At 33.9% G+C, this 24,764-nt stretch overlaps 1 protein-coding gene across 1 annotated transcript in view; it reads left to right on the top strand.

Annotated features, from left to right (window-relative positions):
- LOC105480046 (DnaJ heat shock protein family (Hsp40) member C1) overlaps positions 1–24,764 on the top strand; it is a 242,969-nt gene that overhangs the window by 62,506 nt on the left and 155,699 nt on the right. Inside the window, exons 3-7 of the mRNA XM_011738488.3 lie at positions 14,224–14,325; positions 14,813–14,859; positions 22,421–22,586; positions 23,459–23,556; positions 24,523–24,616. Coding sequence (XP_011736790.1) covers positions 14,224–14,325; positions 14,813–14,859; positions 22,421–22,586; positions 23,459–23,556; positions 24,523–24,616 — 507 coding nt within the window. The remainder of the gene's footprint in view (positions 1–14,223; positions 14,326–14,812; positions 14,860–22,420; positions 22,587–23,458; positions 23,557–24,522; positions 24,617–24,764) is intronic.

Below are 24,764 nucleotides of genomic sequence, written 5' to 3' on the forward strand. Positions count from 1 at the left end.
ATTAATCTATTTTGCTTGCATTTCAAAAGAACTAGCTTTTTTCCCTTTTCTGTTTTATTAATTTCTGCAATTATGTTTACCTGTTTCTTCTTCCTACTTTGTTTTGGTGTATTTTAATTGTTCTTTTTCTGCTTTCTTGGCCTGGGCACTTGGTTCATTCATTTTTAGTTTGTCTTGTTAATAATAGCATATAAAGCTGCATAAATTTTCCTCTGTGTAGAATTTCATTTCTCATAGATTTTGATGTAAAATATTTTCCCTTTCATTAATTTCTAGGCTATTTGTAATTTAAACTTTTATTTCTGTCTTGAAAAAAAAAATTTTTTTTAACTTGTAAGTTGCTGGGGTTTTTAAAAATCATCTTGGTCTCTGATGGTTATTTTATTTGATTATTATTTTTAAATGTAGTCTGTACTATCTCTAAGTTTTAGAATTAAGGCTTCCTTTGTGACCAGACTTATTACTCATTTTTCTAATGAACCGTGAATATAGGCTTGGTATTAACTGCTGGCAATATTTATATTTGTATGCTTATATTTATCTTTATTTTATTTTATTTTATTTTTTGAGACGGAGTCTCGCTCTGTCACCCAGGCTGGAGTGCAGGTGGCGCCATCTCGGCTCACTACAAGCTCCACCTCCCGGGTTCACACCATTCTCCTGCCTCAGCCTCCCGAGTAGCTGGGACTACAGGCGCATGCTGCCACGCCCGGCTAATTTTTTGTATTTTTAGTAGAGACGGGGTTTCACTCTTTTAGCCAGGATGGTCTCGATCTCCTGACCTCGTGATCCGCCCACCTCAGCCTCCCAAAGTGCTGGGATTACAGGTGTGAGCCACCGTGCCCGGCCACTTATATTTATCTTATATATCTTATATTTGTAAACATAAACATCTCAAAGTGTTTTAAAAATTATTCAAATTCTGTATAATTTTGCTTATTTTTTGTTTACTATGTCGTACTCTGGTAGAGGTATATTAAAATATTCTGCTGTGATTGTTTTTATCAAGTTTTTATATTTAGGAGTTTTGCTGTTATGTGAATGAATTTGGAGTGTTTAGAAAATAAAGGTTTATGACTGTTTTAACTTTTCAATGGATTAGACCTTTTATCATTACTTATTACCACTCTTTGTCTTATTACTTGCTTTTGACCCTGAATTCCCATTTTCCACTATTAATATCAACACTATTGCTTTTCTTTTGTTTGCGTCTGTTTTTCTTCATCTCCGTTTTCTGCCTTTTCGGTTTTGTTTCAAAGTTAGTTGATCAGTTGTATTTTGATAAGGGAACTCAGTATATGTTTGTATGTGTTAATGAGAAACAAATGCTTAATTTTGTTTTTCCTCTCTTGTCTGTAGTATTTGTTATACTTTTTTAAGTTTTCTTTTGTTGGCTTAGTAAAATTTCTTTCTATTAATTTGGAAATTTTTATATGCTTTTCTGTTACATAGTGGTTACCTTCTCATCCTTAAAGATGATAATAAAACCTATACTTTTCTACTAATAAAATCAAATAACAGCTTTTACTTTACCACTTACCCTTCTTGGTTGACTTCCTCTTATTTTTTTCTTTTTTGAAAATTCTAGGCCACTATTAGGTTGTCTCTTATGGCATATTTCTTCTGTTTTAAGAACACTTACAGATATGTATATTACATATACCAATCATACTTTTGTATTTATTGTTCACTATGCTTTTTTTAATTATGAAAAACTTATAAACAGTAGTAGAGAGAATAGTTTAATGAATTCTATATTTAATCATCACTCATTTGATAATTATCATTTTCCTATATTATCCTTTTTTTCTGAAGTATTTTAAAATGAATATCAGACATTACGACATTTTATTCCTGAGTGCTTCACTCTGCATCTCTTTAGATAAAGAGATACTAAATACCCAGGATACTATTATCCCATCCAATATAATGAATAATTCCTTAATAGCATCTAGTAGCAGTCTTTATTCAGATGTTCCTAGTTGTCCCAAAACTGCCTTTTTACTCTGGTTTAATTTGAATCAGGGGCCAAACAAGTTACATACATTTGTTCTGTTTCTTAAATCTCTTTATTATAAAACTGTCTCTCCTCCCTCTCTTTCTCCCCCAGCTATTGACTTGTTAAAGGGACCTCCTTTTCAAGATAAATCAGTGGCAAGATTTAGTCTAAGATCTAGTTACCAGATTATAGAAATGATTATTTTGTTTTGTGAATAGTTGGTCTGATGTTCCTGCCAACTTAATTCCCCCAGTAATTAGATATCAGAAGCAGCTGTCTCTTGAAGCGGCCGTCTTTTGTTTATCTATATTTTGGAGAACGCTTACCTTTTTAATCTTATGGAGAGGACAGAGGTGTATCCAACTCAAATAAATGTGTTATTAATCTCAATTTATTTAGATACTAGTTTAAAATAGGGGACAGAATGTATTCCTAAAATAAAGGAGCAGAATACATTCTTCTACTGTGCTCGAAATTGTTTTCTTATTTGTCAAGAAATCATTCTTATTGACCTTGACTCTCAAAGAATAATACATGTTCTTTATCAGTAGCCAGGATTTCGTATAGATTAACCTATCACTGGTTACTGTATATAGTTTAAGGCTAAGGAAGTCAGTTAAAGTTATAATCTTACATAAATTTTAATACATCTCTCCAAAGAAGGTTGACTTTAACAGTGATCTATTATGGAGAAACCCAAAGCCTCCCCCTACTTCTTTTGTAGGATATTGGCCATAGAAGCCCAGACTTAAAATTTATAATGAAATAAACTATATTATTGTATTTATTATTTTTGCCATGAAAAATAGTTTTTATTTTGAAACTTATTTCTAAAGCATTTTCTTTTTTCAATTTATTTTAAATTTTATATGCATCTGGTGTAAAATCTTATAATCCTGAAGATACTGCGATGAATCCAAGTTTCCTGCCTTATCCTTCTGATCCACTCACCAGAGACAACTTCCTTTACATGTCCCTATTATTTAGTTCTTCTAGTGATGACTGCAGTTGTGTACAGACACATATGTTTGTTTTGGTTTTTTTGTTGCTTTTTTTTTTTTGAGAGGTTTGGCATGGGGTGAGAAAGCTGTGTTGACTGCTAAATTTACATGTGAAGGTCAGAGTAAAGAGGGCAAAGTCATTAGTAAGAGTTTAGCTTGAGCTTTTAATCGATAAATCAGATACGAAAATGACCCAAAGACCCAGTGAGAAAGATGACATGGAATTACAGTCAAGCATTGCTTAATGATGGGGATGCATTTTGAGAAATGCATCGTTAGGCAATTTTGTCGTTGTTCCAGCATCATAGAGTGCACTTTTACAAAACTAGATGGTATAGCCTACCATAAACCTAGGCAACATGGTATAGACTATTGTTCCTAGGCTACAGACTTGTACAACATGTTACTAAATACTGCAGGCATTTGTAACACAATGGTATTTATGTATCTAAACATAGAAATGGTATAGTAAAAGTATAGTAAAAAGATTTAAAATGGTACTCCTATATAGGTCAGCTCCATTATAATTTTACAGGAACCACTATCATATATGCAGGCCATCATTGACCAAAATGTCATGCAGTGCATTGACTGTATTAACTTTGAGGCAGTTGGTCTTGATTAATAACACTGTACAAATTAAGGGTCCCAGGTGTCAATTAGAGTTTGAAGTTCCTAAATATAATTTGGATGAATGTTGTCTTCCTTCCTCAGTGAATCTGATAGCCAAATAGATGATCTTCCCTTCAATTTAATACTCCTGAGTCTTTTTCAAGGGAGTAGAAGTTTCATTAAGAAGAGTTTACTTTGAGCGGGCCGAGAGCAGTGGCTCACACCTGTAATCCCTGCACTTTAGGAGGCCGAGGCAGGCGGATCACAAGGTCAAGAGATCGAGACCATCCTGGCCAACATGGTGAAACCCTGTCTCTACTAAAAATACAAAAATTAGCTGAGTGTGGTGGTGTGTGCCTGTCGTCCCAGCTACTGGGGAGGCTGAGGCAGGAGAATCTCTTGAATCTGGGAGGCAGAGGTTGCAGTGAGCCGAGGTCACACCACTGCACTCCAGCCTGGCAACAGAGTGAGACTCCGTCTCAAACAAAACAAACAAACAGAAAAACGGAGTTTCCTTTGGTCAGATCCTGGATAAGATCTTTTGGTTTTGGTTTTGGTTAACTAGCCAAGTATTTTTCTACTACTTGGCACACCTAAAAATGTGGGTATCACATTTGTGGAGACACTGTATAAATAGAATGAGTTTTAGATTATTGTCAATCCATTGATTAAAATCAGGGTCAGCAAACTACAGTACTTGGGCCAAAAGCAGCCACTACCTGATTTTGTAATAAAGTTTTATTGGAACACCACCATACCCATTTATTTATGTATTGTCTGTGGCTGCTTTCTTACTACAATGGCAGGATTTAATAGTTGTAATGAAGACTGTTTGACCCACAGAGCCTAAAATATTTACTATCTGTCCGTTTACAGAAACAGTTTGCCAATCCCTGATAAAAAGTAAAATAATAAGTTTCCCTTGAGTCACCTAAGGCAGATTTTTCAGTGCTGTTACGCAGCAAAACTTAGGATAGTGACCATGGAAGGTAGAAAGTTAGGTTGAGATTTTTCTTCTTCTTCTTCTTTTTTTTTCACGTGTGTTTATAACTCTAAATTTTCTTCTGAGCACTGCTTTTACCACATCCTATGTTTTGGCATGGTATGTTTTCATTTTCATTCATATCCTTCTCCTGTGATTTTTTTACTTTAAAAATTAAATATCGTGATTTAATTTTATTCTTGCTTAATCCTCAGTTGGTTTTAATTAGAAAAAATAGTTACGATTAACTATTAACATTAATGAATTAAAATCTTCCAGAAGGAATGAATCCAAACAGAAATATCTAACAACTAATAAAACCCTTATATTTTACGGCCTTTCCTATTTTAGTCTCAAACATTCTAAACATAAAGGAAGAAAGAGCTTTTCAGTTTTATTCTTTTAAAAAGAGCATAGGCTTCTCTCCTGCTACTGAGGATGGTCTTCTAACACATTCACAGTCATTTAGAGACAACATAATGGCACATTCATTCATATCACAGTATTTTCTAATTTCCTTTTTGATTAATTGTTTAAAAATGTGTTGTTTAAGGCCGGGCGCGGTGGCTCAAGCCTGTAATCCCAGCACTTTGGGAGGCCGAGACGGGCGGATCACGAGGTCAGGAGATCGAGACCATCCTGGCTAACACAGTGAAACCCCGTCTCTACTAAAAAATACAAAAAAATAGCCGGGTGAGGTGGCGGGCGCCTGTAGTCCCAGCTACTCAGGAGGCTGAGGCAGGAGAATAGCGTGAACCCGGGAGGCGGAGCTTGCAGTGAGCTGAGATCTGGCCACAGCACTCCAGCCTGGGTGACAGCGCGAGACTCCCTCTCAAAAAAAAAAAAAATGTGTTGTTTAATTTCCACATTCATGTGAATTTTTCAAATTTCCTTTTGTCATTGATTTCTGATTTTATTTCGTTACGGTTGGAGAAGGTACATGGTATGATTTCAGTCTTTTTAAATATATTGAGACCTATTTAATAGCCTAAAATACAGTATATCTTGGCTAATGTTCCATATACACTTCAGAAAAATGTATATTCTCTTTTTGGGTGGAATGTTCTATAGATGTCTGTGAGATGTGTCTAGTTGGTTTACACTATTGTTCAAGTCTTCTGTTTTCTTACTGTTCTTCCTGATTGTTCCAGTCATTATTAAAAGTGGAATATTGCAGTTTCCATTTCTGTAGAATTGTCTATTTCTCCTTTCAGTTCTGTTAAATCTTTACTTCATTTATGTTGGGGCTCTGTTAGGTGCGTGTTTATGTTATTTATATTGTTACATCTTCTTGATGGATTGACCTTTTTGTCATTAAATAATGTCCTTTGTCTTTTGTAACAATTTTTGTGTTAAAATTGATTTTCCTAATATTGGTATAGCCACCCAGCTCTCTTTTAATTACTGTTTGCAAGGAATATCTTTTTTCATCCATTTACTTTTGACCTATTTGTATTTTGGTTCTAAAGTGAGTCTCTTATAGACACCATGTACAGTAAATCCTCTTGGCCATCAACAGTAGAGTCTTAGAAACTGCCACTTGCAGTAAGTCTTTAAATAGCATCATTTCCTTCAATGTTGTTTCATTATAGCATGAAGAAAAAAATTGTTTTCATTGTATGTCATTTTACTTAAAGTTGCAGTATCTAAGAACCTTATCAATGACCGTAAGTGAGGACTTGCTGTGATGAGTCATGTTTGTTTTGAATTCATTCTGCCAATATCTGCATTTTAATTGGAGAATTTAACTCATTTAATTTTAAGGTAATTACAGACAAGGAGCGACTTACTTTTGCTATTTTGCTATTTGTTTTCTATATATTATATGTCTTCTTTGTTCTCCAGTTCCTCCATTACTGCCTTTTTTTGTATTCAGTTTTTTTTCCTAGAAAATAAATAAATAAAATAAAGCTATTTTATTCACTTTTCATTTCTTTTACTGTAGATCTTTATATTCTTAGTTTTTGCCATGGGAATTACAATTAACATCTTAATTTATAGCAATCCAGTTTGGATTAATACCAATTTAGTGTCAATCGTGTAAAAATTTTTGTTAGAATGTTAGATGCAGAAAGGAAAAATTAAAAATTAATTTGAAAAAAGAAAATAAAAAATGTTGCTTGTATAACAAGCACTATTCCCTATTCCTTATGTTGTTTATTGTCACAGATTACATTTTTATGTATATAATGTCTGCCATAGACATAGATTTATATTGTTTATGACATATTTGTAGTTACTGCTTTATGTAACTGTCTTTTAAATCATATAGAGTAAAATTGAAGTTACTAACCAAAATGCATTAATAATGACTTTTATATTTATCTATGTAGTTAACTGTTTTAGTCTGTGCTACTATAACAGTATGCTTTATGCTGGGTAATTTATAAACAACAGAAATTTGTTGCTCACAGTTCTAAAGGCTGGGAAGTCCGAGATCAAGGTACCAACATATTCACTGTCTGGTGAGGGCCCGTTCCTCTTAGATAGTCCCTTCTGTGTGTCCTCCCAGGGCAGAAGGGCAAAAAAGGCACAGGTCTATGGGACATCTTTTACAAGGGCACTAATCCCGTTTGACCTAATCACTTCTTAGAGGCCCCACCTCTTAATGCCATCACATGGAGTATTAGATTTCAACACATGAGTTTTGGAGGGATGCAAACATTCAGACCACAGCATTATCTTTATCAGTGTTTTTTATTTCTTTGTGCTGATTTGAATTACTTTTTTTTTTTCTTTCAGCTTGAAGGACTCCTTATAGCATTTCTTATAAAGCATATCTACTAGCAATGAATTCTAGTTTTTTAACTGGGATATCATAATTTCTTTTGTTTTTGAGGGATAGTTTTGTTGGATATAGACTTCTTGGTTGATAGATTTTTTTTTTCCTGTTACTTTACTACCGTCTAGCTTCTATAATCTCTGATGAGAAATTAGCTGTTAACATTATTGGGGATCCCTTATACATGATAAGTTGCTTCTGTTGCTGCTTTTGGGACTCTTTCTTTTAACAGTTTGATTATGATGTTTCTAGGTATGGATCTCTTTAGTTTTCTTCTACTTCGGGTTTGTTGAGATTCTTAGATATATAGGTGTATGTCTTTTATCAGTTTTTGAAGTTAGATGTCATTTTTTCTTTAAATATGTTTTCTGTCTCCTTTTCTCTGTCTTCTCCCCTCTTGGAGGTCCCTTATGTGTTTGTTGGTACTTTTAATAGTGTTCCACAGGTCTCTTAGGCTTTGCTCATTTTATTCATTTTTTTTCCTTTCTGCTCCCCAGATCAGGTAATCTCTGTTGATCTAAGTGTTCATTGATTCTTTCTTCTGCCTACTCAAGCCTGCTGTTGAGCCCCAACTAGTAAAATTTTCATTTCAATTATTGTATTTTGCTAGTCCAGAATTTCTATTTTGTTTTTTTAAAGTTTATTTTTGTTGATATTCTCAATTATATGAGACATTATTCTCATACATTCCTTTAGTTCTTTGTACATACTCTTTAAGCATATTTAAAATAATTGATTTAGAGTCTTTGCCTAGTAAATGCAATATATGGACTTCCTCAGGTACAATTTCTTATTAATTTTTTTTCTCTGTGTGAGGACCATACTTTCTTGTTTCTTTACATGCCTCATAATTTTTTATTGAGTATTAGACATTTTAGATATATAATGTGGCAGTGATATTTTCTACTTTCTTAGAGGTTTTTGTTGCTGCTTATTGTAGTTGGTGTTGTTTGTCTAGTGACTTTTGTAGACACTTTTGTAAAGTTTATATTCTGTGCTGTGTGTGGCCACTAGAATTTCTGTTCAGTTAGCTTAGAATCTCTGGTCAACTAATGATTTGGCAGTTATTTTCTTAACAGTTGGAGCCAGAAATATATAGTCATGCATCACTTGATGACAAGGATGCATTCTGAGAAATGCATCACTTGGCAATTTTGTCTTTGTGTGAATATCGCAGTGTATTTATACAAATCCAGATGGTATAGCCTACTGCAAACCTAGGCTGTATGGTATAGCCTATTGCTCCTAGGCTACAAACCTGTATAGCGTGTTACTGTACTGAACACTGTAGGCAATTGTAATACAAAAGTATTTGTGTATCTAAACATATTTAAACATAGTAAAAATACAGTATAATAGGTAAAAAATGTACGTGTATAGGGTATTCACTATGAATATATCTTGCAGGAGTGGAAGTTGCTCTGGGTGGGTCACTGAGTAAGTGGTAAGTGAATGTGAAGGCCTAGGACATTACTGTACATCGTATAAACACTGTACACTTAGACTACACTAAATTTATTAAAAATATGTGATCTCTTCAATGATAAATTAACCATACCTTACTATGTAACATTACTACTTTATAAACTTAACTTTTTGACTCTTTTGTAATAACACTTAGCTTAAAACACAAACTCATATATACCTGTATAAAAAATTTTTGTATCCTTATAAGCTTTTTTCTATATTTAAAATTATTTGATTTTTTTACTTTTTAAGCTTTCTTGTTAAAAATCAAGACACAAATACACATGAGCTTAGGTCTACACAGGGTCATGATCATTAATATCACATGTCATTTAATTGGAAGGTCTTCAGGGTCAGTAACATGCTTGGAACTGTCATCTTTTATAACAGTGCCCCTTCTGGAATACCTCCTGAAGGACCTGCTTGAAGCTGTTTTACACTTTATTTCTTCTACATAGTTTTTTAAAAATTGCCCTCTGAAATAACCGTAATAGTATAGTAAATACATAACCCTGTAACATAGTCGTTTATTATCATCAAATATTATGTACAATACACAGTTGTACATACTATACTTTTATACAACTGGCAGCACAGTAGGCTTGTTTACACCAGCCTCCCCATAAACACATGAGTAATACATCGCACTGTGACATTAGGAAGGGTAACATGTCACTAGAAGATAGGAATTTTTTAGCTCCATTGTATTGTATTCTTATGGGACCACCATCATATATGTGATTCATTGTTGATGGGAACATTGTTATGTGGTGTATGACTATATAAATATAAATAAATAAATTATATATATATAATATATATATGTTATATATATATATATATATATATATATTTCCAGTGTTTGCCAGTAGACTGTGTATATCTTGGGGCCATGCCTTCAATACTTAGTTGGGCAGTTTACATCTTTCTTATCTTCAGTTTCTGCTTGTGCAGAGCCTGAAGATCAGCCAGAAGCGAGAACTTAGGGCCTTCTCAAGTGTTTCTGAGCATGTGCTCTGTCCTGGGCACACACATGGCCATCTAGTTTCCAAGGAATACATAAGACTAGATGTCATGTCACTTTTCACAAGGAACATGTCACTTTTCAGTCTGTGTGCCCAAGCTTTTTGAGAGCTTGTTTGGAGATTCTAGCAGGGGAGCGCAGCTACTTGTATACCCTTGACTGAAGACTGGTCCTCCTCTATCAGGGATGGTTGTCCTTTTGGACTGAGCATGCAGCTTCAGGAGGGATGCACATGGAGTGGTGAGGGAAGAAGGGGACACCCGCCTACCCAGCCAGATCAGCCAAATCAACCCTGGCGATCAGTGGGGTGACAGATGTCGCAGCCAGATCTGCCTCACATCCCCAAGCTTTTTGATAATTAACCATAGCTTACTATATAACATTTCTACTTGATTAACTTTTTAATTTTTTATCTTTTTGACTCTTTTGTAATAATGCTTAGCTTAAAACACAAACATATATGTAGCTCTATAAAAATATTTTTGTATCCTTTCAAGCTTTTTTCTATATTTATAGAAACAATTTATTATATCCATTGTTTGCCTCAATTGCTACCCCTTACCCCATTCAGCACTGGCTAATACATTTGCCTGTAGGCCAGGCACGGTGGCTCTTGCCTCTAATCCCAGCACTTTGGGAGGCCAAGGCAGGTGGATTGCTTGAGCTCAGGAGTTTGAGACCAGCCTGGGCAACATGGCAAAACCCTATTTCTACAAAAAATAAAAAACAAATAAACAAAGTTGCCTTTAAATGTTTACAACAGATGGCTTATCTGCCCTGGCAGAGTTCTGAGTGTGGCAAAATAAAAGCAAGCCCTTTACACAGTTTAAGCCAACAGAGAGGTTAAAACAAAACAACCACAGATCTTTGAGAACAAGGTAAACTCTGATCCCTCTGGCACCAGGAACCTAACCAAGGCCTTAGGTTGGCATCGTTAAGACCCTTAGTGAGAATCATCTTTTTCTTAAGTGCTTGCCTAATTGCTGTAAATTTTGACAGGTTTTCAGAGATCAAATAAAGTTGATTCTGACAGTTTTTGTCAGGTTATTTTCACTGTTTCTGTGGAGGGACGAACTTGGAGTTCCCTAACATGCTGTTTTTTGCTGACATGCCATTGCATTGTTTCCATTTTGATAAGCTTACATTATTTTCAGGTTTTGTTGTTGTTGTTGTTTTGGAGACAGGGTTTCACTGTGTCACCCAGGCTGGAGTGCAGTGGTACAGTCATGGCTCACTGCAGCCTCAACTTCCTGGGCTCAAGTAACACGCCCACCTCAGCCTCCCAAGTAGCTGGAATTACAGGCGCATGCCACCACACCCAACTAATTTAAAAACTTTTTTTGCACTGATGGGGTTTTTCCATGTTGCTCAGGCTGGTCTCAGACACTTGGGCTCAAGTGATCTGCCTGCCTCAGCCTTCCAAAGTGTTAGGATTACAGGCGTGAGCCACCACACCCAGCCTCAGAGTGTTTTGTTTTGTTTTGTTTTTCAAAAGTTAAGATACGTTTCTTCTTCATAGAGGTCACCTGACTGTTAATAATTCATGTTTAGCTTGCCAACCATGAATGGTTAGCTTGCACATTTAGAAGGAAGAGAATTCTAACAGATGAATCCAGTAGATCTGAGTTAAAGATAGCCATTTCACTCACGTGCTATCAAAAAATTTTCTCTCCAAGCTAGAGAGATAAAACATCTAATCCAGTGAATATGGGAGATGAATGTTCTAACATTCAGGTCTCTAATAGAAATGTGATGTCAAATGTATTAGACAAGCCAATACATACCACGGTCTTTACCTTTAAAGCTCCAGTGGAACATATTCACATTGTAGTTATGTGGACATGTTCCGTATAGTTTATCAGGTCAAGAATGTAATAGTTGTTCTCACTACCTTCCCAAAACTCTATCTCATTAGAAAGTTAGCCCAAATCTGAAGCTAAACAGCCAACATAAAGAGATCTGATTCTGAAGCAATATTTTCTGAGTTTGAATTCATTGAATACCTAATGTTAAATGAATACATAAGCTAGTTTGAAGTACAGCTTATCTAGAGCATGTCTTTGTAGATAAGAAAATCTTCATGTTTTTCACCTGTATCTACTTGAGGTAGAATTTATTGGTGAAATAACTACTGGATAGATTCTCAAGAGGAAAATAGTCAGGCAATATTTGTGTATAAGGAACAGAGCCCTGTTCCTTAGAAGAGAGCTGTCTGTATCTGTAGCTGGGTGAAAAACAACATGAGGTTGGTGAACTGTATCCTAAGGTGTAATAATCTGGGGGACCAGGAGGATGAGCCAAGAGGGTGGGAGATAAGGCTAAAAAAATTGGAAAACATAGGTGACAAAGGCATCTGGTAGCTGCTCAAGGATTTAGAGTAGGAGAGCTGTCTGACCACATTTACATTTGGGGTACATATGGTGGCAGAAAAATGGAGGATTGGGGGATCAGAATGGCAAGACTGGAAGCAGGGAAATGCCTTAGGTTACTATTAGTTGTTTTTATTTTTAAGTAAGAAATGTTCCATAGTGAGAATGTATTAATTTTGTAATAGAAGAAAATACATAGCTGTTATTTTGTATGAAATATACTTGTTGAATAATTTATGATATAGTCCCAATTTTTAAAAAATCTAAGATTAAAATCCCAATTAGAGATTGGTTATTCAGTTGACACTTGATGTCTTTGCTCAACAAAAGGATTCATCATAAATTTTCATTAAATAATCATTTGTTTCTACCACGTTATCTGTAGTCTATGTAGGGAACATGTCAATTTTATTAAGGAAATTAGAATGAAAATCACAACAATGTTACCTGCAGTACTTTACTAATTTTTATAGCTCCGCAGCCTTCCACAAGTCACAGAAATACTCAAACCCCGGGTAACATACTAGTCTGGAGCAACAAGCCCCAGAAAACTGATAATAAAAATAATGGTTTGTAAAGACAAGCCTGACAGACTAATTATAGCTTCACTTTGTCTCTCTCCAACTCTATTTAAAAACTATTGATAATATTTAGTCCCAGGTATATAGATTTTTTTGTGTTGGTTTGGTTTGGTGTTTTCATCGTTTGAACTTCTTAGTAGTTTTTGGAATGACAGTCCGCTATCAAATGAGAGACATTTAATAAGCAAGTTTACTCTCATTTTTCCCAATACGAGTATGTTATTTGAATATACTTTAAGTTTAATACAGATCAAGTTTTAAACTCCAGCCAGGCACAGTGGCTCACACCTGTAATCCTAGCTAGCACTTTGGGAGGCCGAGGTGGTTGGATCACTTGAGGTCAGGAATTCGAGACCAGCCTGGCCAACATGGGGAAATCCTGTCCCTACTAAAAATACAAAAATTAGCTGGGTGTGGTGGCGCATGCCTATAATTCCAGCTACTCAGGAGACTGAGGCACAAGAATCTCTTGGACCCAGGAAGTGGAGGTTGCAGTGAGCTGAGATTGTGCCAGTGTACTCCAGCCTGGGTGATAGAATCAGACTGTCTCAAGGAAAGTTTTAAACCCTACTTGACAGTGTATTCTTTGTTATTATTATGCATTTTATACTGGCCATGTAGAAATGATGTTGTCTGATTTTACCTGTGCACACAGGATTATATAAAATGTAATTTTAATATCCACTTAATCTAAGTACTGAACCATGGTAACCTTTTAAATATATTTAAACTATACTAGTAATACATAAATGTTGGGCAAATTTATTTTTATGAACCAGACTGAGGAGGCTGGCCAACATTGAAAATACCCTTTAAAGCACTGAGTAAATAAGTATAGTATATTTAACTCTTTCTAATGATAATAATTTTTGATAAATGCGAATTTAACTCTCTTCAGATAGGCATGCTTTTTGACATGTGAAAGTGAGATTCCGTAAGTTGTTGCTAAGATGATAAACTCAATATAAATAACAATAGAGAAACCATACGGTTAGCCTGGGATTCAGAAATTGGCTTTAACATTTGCCAATAAATGAAGAGTTTCTTTGAAGGCACACAGATGTATTAATTTTTAATTTGTTTCTTTTTGATCTCCTAATTGCTGAAAAAGATTTATTGGTTAATTTTAGGAAGGCAAGTGTTTGAAAAGTTTCGCCAAATACTGTCTTCTTTAAATGACTGTATGGTAATGAAAAGTTAAGAGGAGAGCCAAATTAGATTGAATAATTGTTCAGTCATGTGGGTCAGGCTAGTTGCATAGCCTCGTTGTTAGACTGATTGCTCAAATTACATTGCCTGGGGTCCTGCACTTGGTTGGCTGTCTTCTCAGATCTTAACAAGGTTCTAGGAATTTCTTTTTCTGACAAAGTTTGCTTTGTATTTTCCCCTCCCCCTACCACCTCCAGGATGCATCATCTGCAGACATCAGAAAAGCATATCGTAAGCTTTCACTAACTTTACATCCAGACAAGAATAAAGATGAAAATGCAGAAACTCAGTTTAGACAAGTAAGTGAAATATGCTATTATATATATTTTTGTGACAAATGTATTAATATGTTGATGGTAGAAATATTCACTTATATATGGAATATTTTCATTTGTAAATGAGGTAGTAGTTTAAAATATAGTGTATATGTTTTCAAGTTTTTACAAAATACATTTTTACCATTTTGTATTAGCATCTCTAAATTCTTGGAGGGTCATAATTGTCATAATTTTCTTGTCTAAATTACAGCTTTTGTTTTTAAAATGCACATTTTAAGATAAGTATTACTTTTGTAACTGTCACAAAGGTTTATTTTGATATCAAGCATTTTTAACCTCTTAAGGTACTACCAAAACGTAAAGTGTTACTTATAATTGAGATTTCATCTGTTTATTGTATATATAGGCACATAGGATTTTCTGCATGTGTATTGTAGTGCCTTCACCCTCCTACGTGATTTTTTATAGTTGAGAGTATTTTTATTTTAAAGTAATGCTTTTATTTTAGTTGGTGGCCATTTATGAAGTTTTAAAGGATGATGAACGAAGGCAGAGGTGAGTGTTCATTTCTGCTTTTGAATTAAGATGTTATCATTTCATGCAACAGTTTATAAAGAATTAAGTCTCCTTAAACATTTTGTTATGTTAGTATTTTATTTTTGTTCCTTCCAAGAAATGCAGTGTTTTAAAAATGTGTGTTTGAAGCAGAGTTAACTTTATTGAAAGTATTCACTAGATTGATTCGATACTTACAAGCTTCAGGATTATGAGTCATAATGTTAGCAAGTACTGGCTTCCTTAATACGACTTTTAACGTGAGTGTTTATGCCCTGGGAAATGCAAATACTGCTTGAATTCAAATAAATGTCCATTCTTTCCCATATGTCAGTAATAGCTCCTATCTGTGCCTGGTGCTTGGTGCTTTTTCCCCCACTATTCCTTAAATGTTTGAATTAGACCATAGTGATAGTCAAGTTAGTACTCTTTCTTGATATTTCCTCACTCTCAGAATAACCCAATTATATAAGCTTCTGTAAGCCTGTAGAAGATAGGGGTGGAAGAAAACTTCGCTTCTTGTGTCTGTTTCTTTTGCCTCCTTCCCTTCCTTTACTCTGCTCCGGCGATTCTGCATTGAGGGTTAAACTTCAGAGTGGAGGCAGTCCCTCACACTAAGACTTCTCTGTGCCCCTTTCAGAAGAGTGGCAATATATTTATGTAGTAGTTTATAATGCCAGTGACTTAAGAGGAGATTACACAGAGGCCCCTTTCCTCTACTTCTACAGAATGTATGGAATGTAGACATCATTTCAGCAACCTTCTAAGTTTTTTAAGTCATACCACAACACATATGCACATACACAACTAAAACAGTAGTTTCACAAAATACTTCTTATTGCAAGTTAAACACATCATTTTCTATTCTAGGCTAGACTAGTCTTTTGATGTTTTTTATTTATTTATTTTTTTAAAATGTTGGTTGTAGTTCACCAAATTGATTTCATGAGACACTAGTGGACCACAATCCAAAATTTGAAAATGTTGTTCTACAGTACAAGAGTACCTTTAAAAAACAAAGCAAAACAACACCTAGGTATTTGAGATTTAGGCAAAAGCCAGCTTAAATATCTGTATCCTTCAATAGGGGGGTAATACATCTTTAGACAACTCTATAAATTATGCTGTGTTACATTCTGAATCTTTCCTCAAATGTATTATCTGGAATTAGTCTGTATCCTAAAATGTTAGCTACCATTCTTGATTCTCATCTTAACCATTTAATTTGAATACCTCTGCTTGTCAGATTGCAAAGCACAAGGATTCAAGATCTTCTCTTAAAGTGTTCTTCGCTTTATAACAAGGGCTGGCATTGGTCCAGATACCATAGCAGACATTCCTCTGGTTTGAGATAATCCATAGTGTTGAAAGAGTCCAAGAAGTGTGTTGAAAGAAGTTTTGGTCATTCTGCACATATTTGTAGTTAGTTTCTCTGTGAGCCCTAGTTTTGTTTCACACATTTAAGAATGTGTCTGTAAAGGTAGCTTTATTTAGTCTTCTAATATCTTTGGCTTGAGGTGTTTTCTTTTTGTTTGTTGTTATTTTAAGTCAGTAAACTTTGTAATTTATTTCAGTTACCAAAATTATTTCTATCTTTTCAAAACAAATCACTTCTTATATATAAATTGTTTCTTCATTAACATGGAATCATCTATTAATAAATAACATCATCTCTTTAGGATTAGTTCTCTCATTTATTTTAGAGAGTTGATAGAAAAAAATGAATGTGACAGTTACAGAAACAGCTGTAGTATTTATACCCCTTGAGGCACAAGTAACTCTTTGGTAGCTGGTTTTCCTTGAGGCAAAAGTCTTAACTAATCAAGCTAAGAATCACTTCTCTAAAGCTTGTGCCTGAGGCCAGGTGACCTGTGAGTATTTAAACACAGGAGACAGACATCTCTGCAGACAATTACTTAATGTTTATAATTCCTTTAGGGAAAAAAAAGAAGAGCACAGTCAGCATTATCTTCAAAAGAAGATTATCTACATATTGATATAAAAAAATACTTTTTGGTATCACAATTATTTACTATAAATATTCATTAAATAATACTTTCAAATGTGTAACCTTCCAGGAATTGGTAATTTGGGAAATTGTCAGACATGTTTCCTATTTATTTCCCTTTTATATAATTGTGTTTTCTCTGAAATCAGATGCATTATTTGAATTTTGCTGGAAAAGAGAATAGCAGTGAAATTGATAAATTAACAAACCAAATAACTTTTTGTAGAAAAAGAAAAAAGGAAACGCTGACTGGGTACAGTGGCTCACATCTGTAATCTTAGCACTTTGGGAGGCTGAGAAGGGCAGATCCCTTGAACTCAGGAGTTCGAAACCAGCCTAGGCAACATGACGAAACCTCGTCTCTGCAAAAAATACAAAAGTTAGCCTGGCATGGTGGCACATGCCTGTAGTCCCAGCTACTCAGGAGGCTGAGGTGGGAGGATTGCTTAAACCCCAGAGGCAGAAGTTGCAGAGAGCTCTAATTGCGCCACTGCGCTCAGCCTGGGCCGCAGAGCAAGACCCTGTCTCAAAAGAAAAAAAGAGGAAAAAGAAAAAGTCAGCTTTGTTTGATTTTTTTTAATGTCCTTATTTGGGTATAATTTGCATACAGTAAAAGTCACCTGTTTTAAGTGTACAGTTACATGCTTTTTAGCAAATTTACAGGCTTGTGCAAACCATCACCACAGTCCAGTTTTAGAACATTTACATCATTTCAAAAAAGCTTTAGCCCATTTGCAGTAATTCTTCACCCTGATCTGCAGCTCCAGGCAATTACTGATCTATTTAGTGTATTTATAAATTTGTCCTTTCTGGACATTTCGTATAAATGGAATCATGCAATATGTAGTTTTTTTGTATGTGGCTTCTATTAACATAAGGTTTTTGAGATTCATCCATATTGTAGCATATACCAGTAGTTCATTCTTTTCTTTTGCTGAACAGTATTCCATCGTATGGATATACCACTTACGTTTATCTGTTCACTAGTTGATGGACATGTGGGTTGTTTCCAGTTTGGGGCTATGATGAACAAGGCTTCTGTGAACATTCACATAAACTTCAGATGGACATATGTTTTCATTTCTCTTGGTTAGATTCCTAGGAGTGCAATTGTGAATAAATGTTTAAGCCTTTTTCTCCCCCAAGAACATAGACTACAGCTTGAAAACACACTCATGTACTGCATAATGACATTTCACTCAATGAGGGACCACATATACAATGCTAGCCGAGCGCAGTGGCTCACACCTGTTATCCCAACACTTTGGGAGGCTGAGGTGGGAGGATGGCTTAAGCCCAGGAGTTTGAGACCAGCCCTGGCAACATAGCTAGACCCTATCTCTACAAAAAATAAAAAAATTAGCAGGGTGTGGTGTTGCATGCCTGTAGTCCCAACTACTTGGGTGGCTGAGTTGGGAGGATTGCTTGAGCTACTTGGGAGGCTGAGATGGGAGGATTGCAAGGCTGCAGTGAGCCATGATCGTGCCATTGTACTCCACCCTGGGCGAGAGAGTGAGACCTCATCTCTAAAACAACAACCACAGCAACAAAAAAACCCAATGCTTGTCCCATAAGATTATAATATGGTATTTTTACTGTACCTTTTCTGAGTTTAGATATACAAATACTTACCATTGTGTTATAGTTGCCTACAGTATTCAGTACAGCAACATGCTATACAGGTTTGTAACCTAGAAGCAATAGGCTACCATGTAGCCTACATGTGTAGAAACTGTACCACATAGGTTAATGTAAATACACCATGATGTTCACACAACGAGGAACTTGCCTAACGGTTTGCCTAATTATGCATTTCTGAGACCCAATCACTGTCATTATTAAAGCATGCCTATAACAGGTTTTCGTGGTTATTGTAAGAAAGCCTAGCTTAGCAGCCTTCTCTAAACTCTTTAGCTAACTTATTTTGGGAAACAGTAGCCCAGCTATGTTCCAACAAATTTTTATGAGTGCCCTGAATGTTAGTGGAGGTAAAGTACTGAGTACCAGCCATTACATTTATATACTAGATTGCGCTTTAGTAATATTAACATAGCTACTTTTGTTTAAAATGTATTATGAATTTTTAACCAGTCTTCTTTTGCTAACCCAGTTGTGAAACTTTAAAATTTTTTGTCTGTTTCATGTTACTATATTTATATAAGTTGAATGTGTTTTTAGTTTACTAAATAACGTTTTATTTACAAATGCAAAGTATAGTTATTCAGCCTTAATATGTTAAACTTTTATAAATTCATTAACTAGTTATTGTAAATGTGATTACAGGTGTGTTCGAATCAAAATAAACATTAGTCTGAGAATAGGAAATTTATTTTCGCACCTTTCCTAAATAAAGTGCAGTGTACCACAATTTTTGGCATATATATTTTTTTTCAAAGAAGAATGAGAGCAATTAATTTAGACATGTTTTCTGTTTATAATGTTTGTACAAGTAGTTTTTATTCAAAGTTTCAAAATGTTATCTAAATGGAAATTATGTTATTATTGTTTTAAACTAAAAATTCCAGCTTTGTAATACAGAAAATTCATAATTTAGGCACATGCTAGAATTATTTAAATATTCATTTTCATAATATACAGATTTTTAATTTTAGTTACATACTTACTATTTGATATTTCAAAAAATAGTAACGTTTTAAATTTCCATGCATTTTTCTGCTGGTAACTTGAAAAAAATTTTAAATTTGTTTTCCAGTGTTTGTATTAGCCTAAATATGTTTCATGAATTGCAGATTATAGTATGAAACTCACTAATGAGTATGTAACCATTATTTTATGTTCATGATGTATATTGTAAGAAAATCAAATGAAATAAACACACATTAGGCCATATGTTGGATGTGTGGAATTGATTAATGTTTTCATTTCCAAGAAAATTCCATTATAATTCCCTGTGATCTTTAGCATTAGCGATATTTTTTATCGTAGAGATCTGTTTCTTTATATCTTACAACACATACATTTGTACATTCTTAATCTGACTTTAACAAATAGTTGAGAACAGTTTGTATGAATCCCAAATACAGAGCATTTTAAGTGTTATATGTTTAAATACAGAAAAGCCTAATAAAGTGATGTTTTAAATTTTATGTGTCAACACAGTATTTCTTCCTAAATAACTTATGAAAATAGTGTCTGTGTGTACTTTAAGAAATTTATTTTCAATGTTTCATCAGGAAAGCAGTAATTTATCTTTTAACAGCATATATTCTAAAAAGTGAACTATAATGGAAGCTATCTTTCCTTAAAATGGCCAGTCATGTGAGCCATAATATTCATTGATAGTAAAATCAATAGAGCATTGATTCAAAGCTTAATCCTTAGAGACTGTTATTTAGAGTGACAGACATAGCCTAGTAAATATCTAGTTCTGTTTAATGTGTTCAGTGCATGAGGTTTTGCTATCTTGAATGTGTGCACTAAATACAATTTATACGTAGGGTAGAAAATAGTAGCTATTAACAGACACATAGCACTTTCAGTTATGATGGTGATAAAATATTTGATAAGAAATTCTTAGCTATGAGTTCAGCTGTTTTCTCTTCTGCTATAGTTCAGTTATATCCAAAGCAAATTTAATACTTAAGAGTGCTATTAAGGAATTGTCTCCATTTTCTTAGATGTTCTTTATCAATAACTATACTTTTTTTCCTGAAATTATTTCATGGGAGAGGTTTGCTGAAAATAATGATTTTTATATTCACCTTTTTTCCCCCTCAAGAAATCTGAAGTAGAATATGGATTGAGAATAGATTCAGGACTTAAGATTGATTGGACTTCATTTGAATGTTGTAATCTTATGTTAGAGCACTTGAAACCTTTTTACCTATACATTTCTCATTTAAAATGAGCCGGTTTTTATAAGATTGATTTAAACATAAATTTTTGATAACATGAATGATAGTTTCTTATGAAGTCATATTATTATATCTTGATGTTAATATTCAAGCATTTCGATAAATATTGAAAAAGAATAACACCAGGTTTTTCTGATCTAGCTACTGCCAAACCATACATTAATTTGTAGACTCTTGTATATTACACAATTTGCTTTTTAAGAGTTTAGTACTAATTAATGACTTTTCCTTTCAAAATTGGTAATTCCAATTTGATGATACTGTTATTAATAACCTAAGTTGATCAAAAAGGTTTTCTAGATTTGCTAATAAAATATATTTTGCATTTATATCTGATGTTTTTCTACTGAAAAAAGAAGTTGCCTGTAATAAATCCTCTGCTTTATTTTTTTAGCATATCTCCAAGGTATCAATTTAATAACTATCAAAGTAGCTACTGCAGTTGTTGCATTTAAATTGATTTACATGTCAAGACTGGCAGTTTAGCAGCTGCGCTATTATTCCTAGATCGGTCAATTTACTTGAGAAAAACCTACTACTGAGTTCTACTGACCTGCCTGACAATATAGGCCCTATTTCTATTCCTGTAATTAGGCCTGCAACTAACTCAGAATATTTTTAATTAAAATATTTTGGTCAATGTGTTGCACCAAATTAGGCCTTTCAGTGAAGATTTAATTCTGGAAATAGTGTGATTAGAATATTTAATGAGTTGTGTTCAATTAAGATTAACAGGTTGTGTGTGTTGAACACAGTGTTTGTGTGTGACCATTTTGAGTTTTACAATCATAAATGTTACTCCTTATTTTTAACCTCAAAGATATTTGTTCAATAGTTGTCTGACAAGTAAATTTAAATTCAGTTGAAAATTTATTTTAAAGTAACTTTTTTATTCTGATAGTACCAAGAAAGCTGATTTGAAATGCATCAGCTTTTTAAAGGACTAGGAAAGCTTTTACTCTTAATGTTCTTCTCTTCCAGCAAAAGCCAAAAATGAGGAAATTGCCACTTAAATGTTTACAAATAAACAGTTGAGAAATCCAACGTAAACACTGGTTGTTTCCACATCTCTTTCTAATTTGGGAGTTTTTTATTTTCTAAAGGAATATAGCAATACGAAATTAAAAGGTACTCAATTTTATAGGCTTTTATCTCATTTAAAAGCTTTGATAAAATCATGTGTATAAATATTTCAACATTGAGCCACCATAGTATAGGGGTAGAAATAAAAGCACTGACTAGAAAATTTATTCAGAATTTGATTCAATTAATATGTAATTCATGGTAACAAACAGCTCTTATCTTGATCTTTCTCCTGTTGAGATCCTTCTTTTTGTTGCTGACTTCAATGGTGGAGTCTTTACTATAGACTAGTAGACAGGTAGACTACATGTAGCTCGTTTAGTTTAGATGTCACTCCAGGAGTCACAACTTTGGGTGCTGCAAAAATATGAGATCTAGTATCCACAGTGTATTACTGGGCACTTTTTTGAAGGGTGTCAGTGACTAGAGCTATCTACAGTGCTTTGAATTTACTAAACATTATAATGCTGGGAATGTATGTAAACATCTATTTTGGATAAATTATTTTCTTTTTCCTCTTTGTAATATAGGCACAAATAATTTTTTTGTTTTTATTTTAAACTCCCCATGAAAAACTGTTATATTTGTACTGTAGGTATGATGATATTCTGATCAATGGACTTCCAGATTGGCGACAGCCTGTATTCTACTACAGGCGGGTGAGAAAAATGAGCAATGCTGAGCTGGCATTACTCTTATTCATTATTCTCACAGTGGGTCATTATGCTGTAGTTTGGTCAATCTACCTGGAAAAACAACTGGTAAGTATTAGTAATAAATCAAATGAACTAGCCTCCTTAATTTTATATGGAATTTCAGACATTTATTTTTCAACTGATGAAAATTTCTATTTCTCTGTGTATACTTCTTATTCTAATAGTTTTATACTCAATGTTTGACATATTTCTAAGTCAAGAAGAACCCATGAAATAAGAAAATATTCTTCTTTTAAAAAATGTGGCACTTAAGTTTATTATAAAACTTTGTGAAAGCCCACATACGTAGCTGGGAATTAGAAGGTAGAACCATGTTTTAATTATCACCTTCCAAATAGAAATTTTTTTATGTAAGACTGACTTTAGATTTTTTTGTGTCATAGGCCTTTATATAATGAATGTTTACTTTTAAAATGTTTTAAGTAAATCAAATTGGAAATGAATATAATATTCTAACTTCAAAGATCAATTGGTTAAAAAATTATTACACTTTTCTTGGTTTAATATGCTACTCTATAGTTTATTCTTCTGTGAGTTTTTATTTATATGTCAAAGATAATCAAACATATTTATCAGTATTCATGAATTAGCATCTGTTTACTTATTCCTTTTGAAGTGACATTATTAAAGTTGGATGAATGAGAAAAAGTGAGTTGAATGCTTTCTCTTCTTAGAAAACTTTGATTGCTATGGAGATGCACATGACTGACAGTGCTGAACTTCATGTGTGTTTAAGGCCTGGATACCATGGCAACAGTTATTGTGAAAGATTGATGATTTTACTTAATCATGTTGGACCCTACATACATTTGCATAAATGTTCCTCTATAATGTTTACCCTTCACAGAAGAGCCTAGATAACATTTGAAGTGTACATGTTAATGATAACCTGTAACCATAATTCTTTCCACATTAAGGATGAACTGCTAAGTAGAAAAAAGAGAGAAAAGAAAAAAAAGACTGGCAGCAAGAGTGTGGATGTATCCAAACTTGGTGCTTCAGAAAAAAATGAAAGGTGAGAGTATATAAAAATACTTCATAATTTGAAGCTGTTTTAAAATACATCTTTAATATGATTCAACTTCATATGTATGTCTATTTACATGTGCTCTCATTTATATCTGTGGTAGTCTTATAAAAGACTAATAAGGTGCCATTGTTTATGAGACAAATTCTAATCTTAAGCAAAATTTCTTCCAGTTTTTTTCCCCTATATGAAATGTTAATATATATTTAAATAATCCCTCAAATTCTTCTAGTTTGAAATTTTTATACTGAACTTTAGAAACAAAGTACTATTAGACGGACCTATCACTTAGCTCAGGAGTAACCGTATGTAGAGAGGCGGTGATATGCAGTACACTCAAAAAGATGCCACCATTTCTTCTATTGATTCATAGAAAGGAATAAAGGGTTTAAATAGTTCACACAGCAGGGCATGAACTGGGATCAATGAGGGATGGAGATCAGAGACTATTCTGCCTGTCTTCTATTCTGATGACATCAGTGAGTAATGCTTCAGTGAACTGCAAATGACATTAATTTTTATGTATTGGTTTGTTTATGCTACAGTCTTCATATCTGGTTGTCAGCACATGGGAACACTCTGATGATGGTTAGTTTTTTTATAGCTTAAGTAATCATAAGGCTTAATAATTCATTGTACAAAAGTGATGAAAAGCCCAGGTTAGAAAGAGGGCTTTTGTTTATCTTTGTAACTTGATTAGGAACCTCCTTCCCCAAAATCTTAGCCTGGTTTCTCTTACATGCTATGTATATTGCATTTGTTGTGACTACTATATTTCATGATAGCGTAAGTCAGTTATAAATATTTCAATGAATAATTTCTTCATTTTTTTTGTTGTTGTTGAAGTAGTCATTCAAAAAAGAGTTCATGATCTTTATAAAAATATTTTGTCTCCCAGCTTTCTCTGTATATTCCTCATTTGTTGTATGGTGTTCTTTTTTTCCCTCCCTTTAGATTGCTGATGAAACCACAGTGGCATGATTTGCTTCCATGCAAACTGGGGATTTGGTTTTGCCTTACACTAAAAGCATTACCTCACCTAATCCAGGTAAAATGTACCTCTTTTATATAACATTAGATCCTTTATTTTTAATCATTCATGAAATAATTTATGCCCATGTTGGCTTTCTGAATGCCAATATGCAGTGGATGCTGTATAATGTTGATTGAGTAGGATTTTTGTAAGTTAAACCTAA

Source organism: Macaca nemestrina, chromosome 9, assembly GCF_043159975.1.
Source record: "Macaca nemestrina isolate mMacNem1 chromosome 9, mMacNem.hap1, whole genome shotgun sequence".
Lineage (NCBI taxonomy): Eukaryota > Metazoa > Chordata > Mammalia > Primates > Cercopithecidae > Macaca > Macaca nemestrina.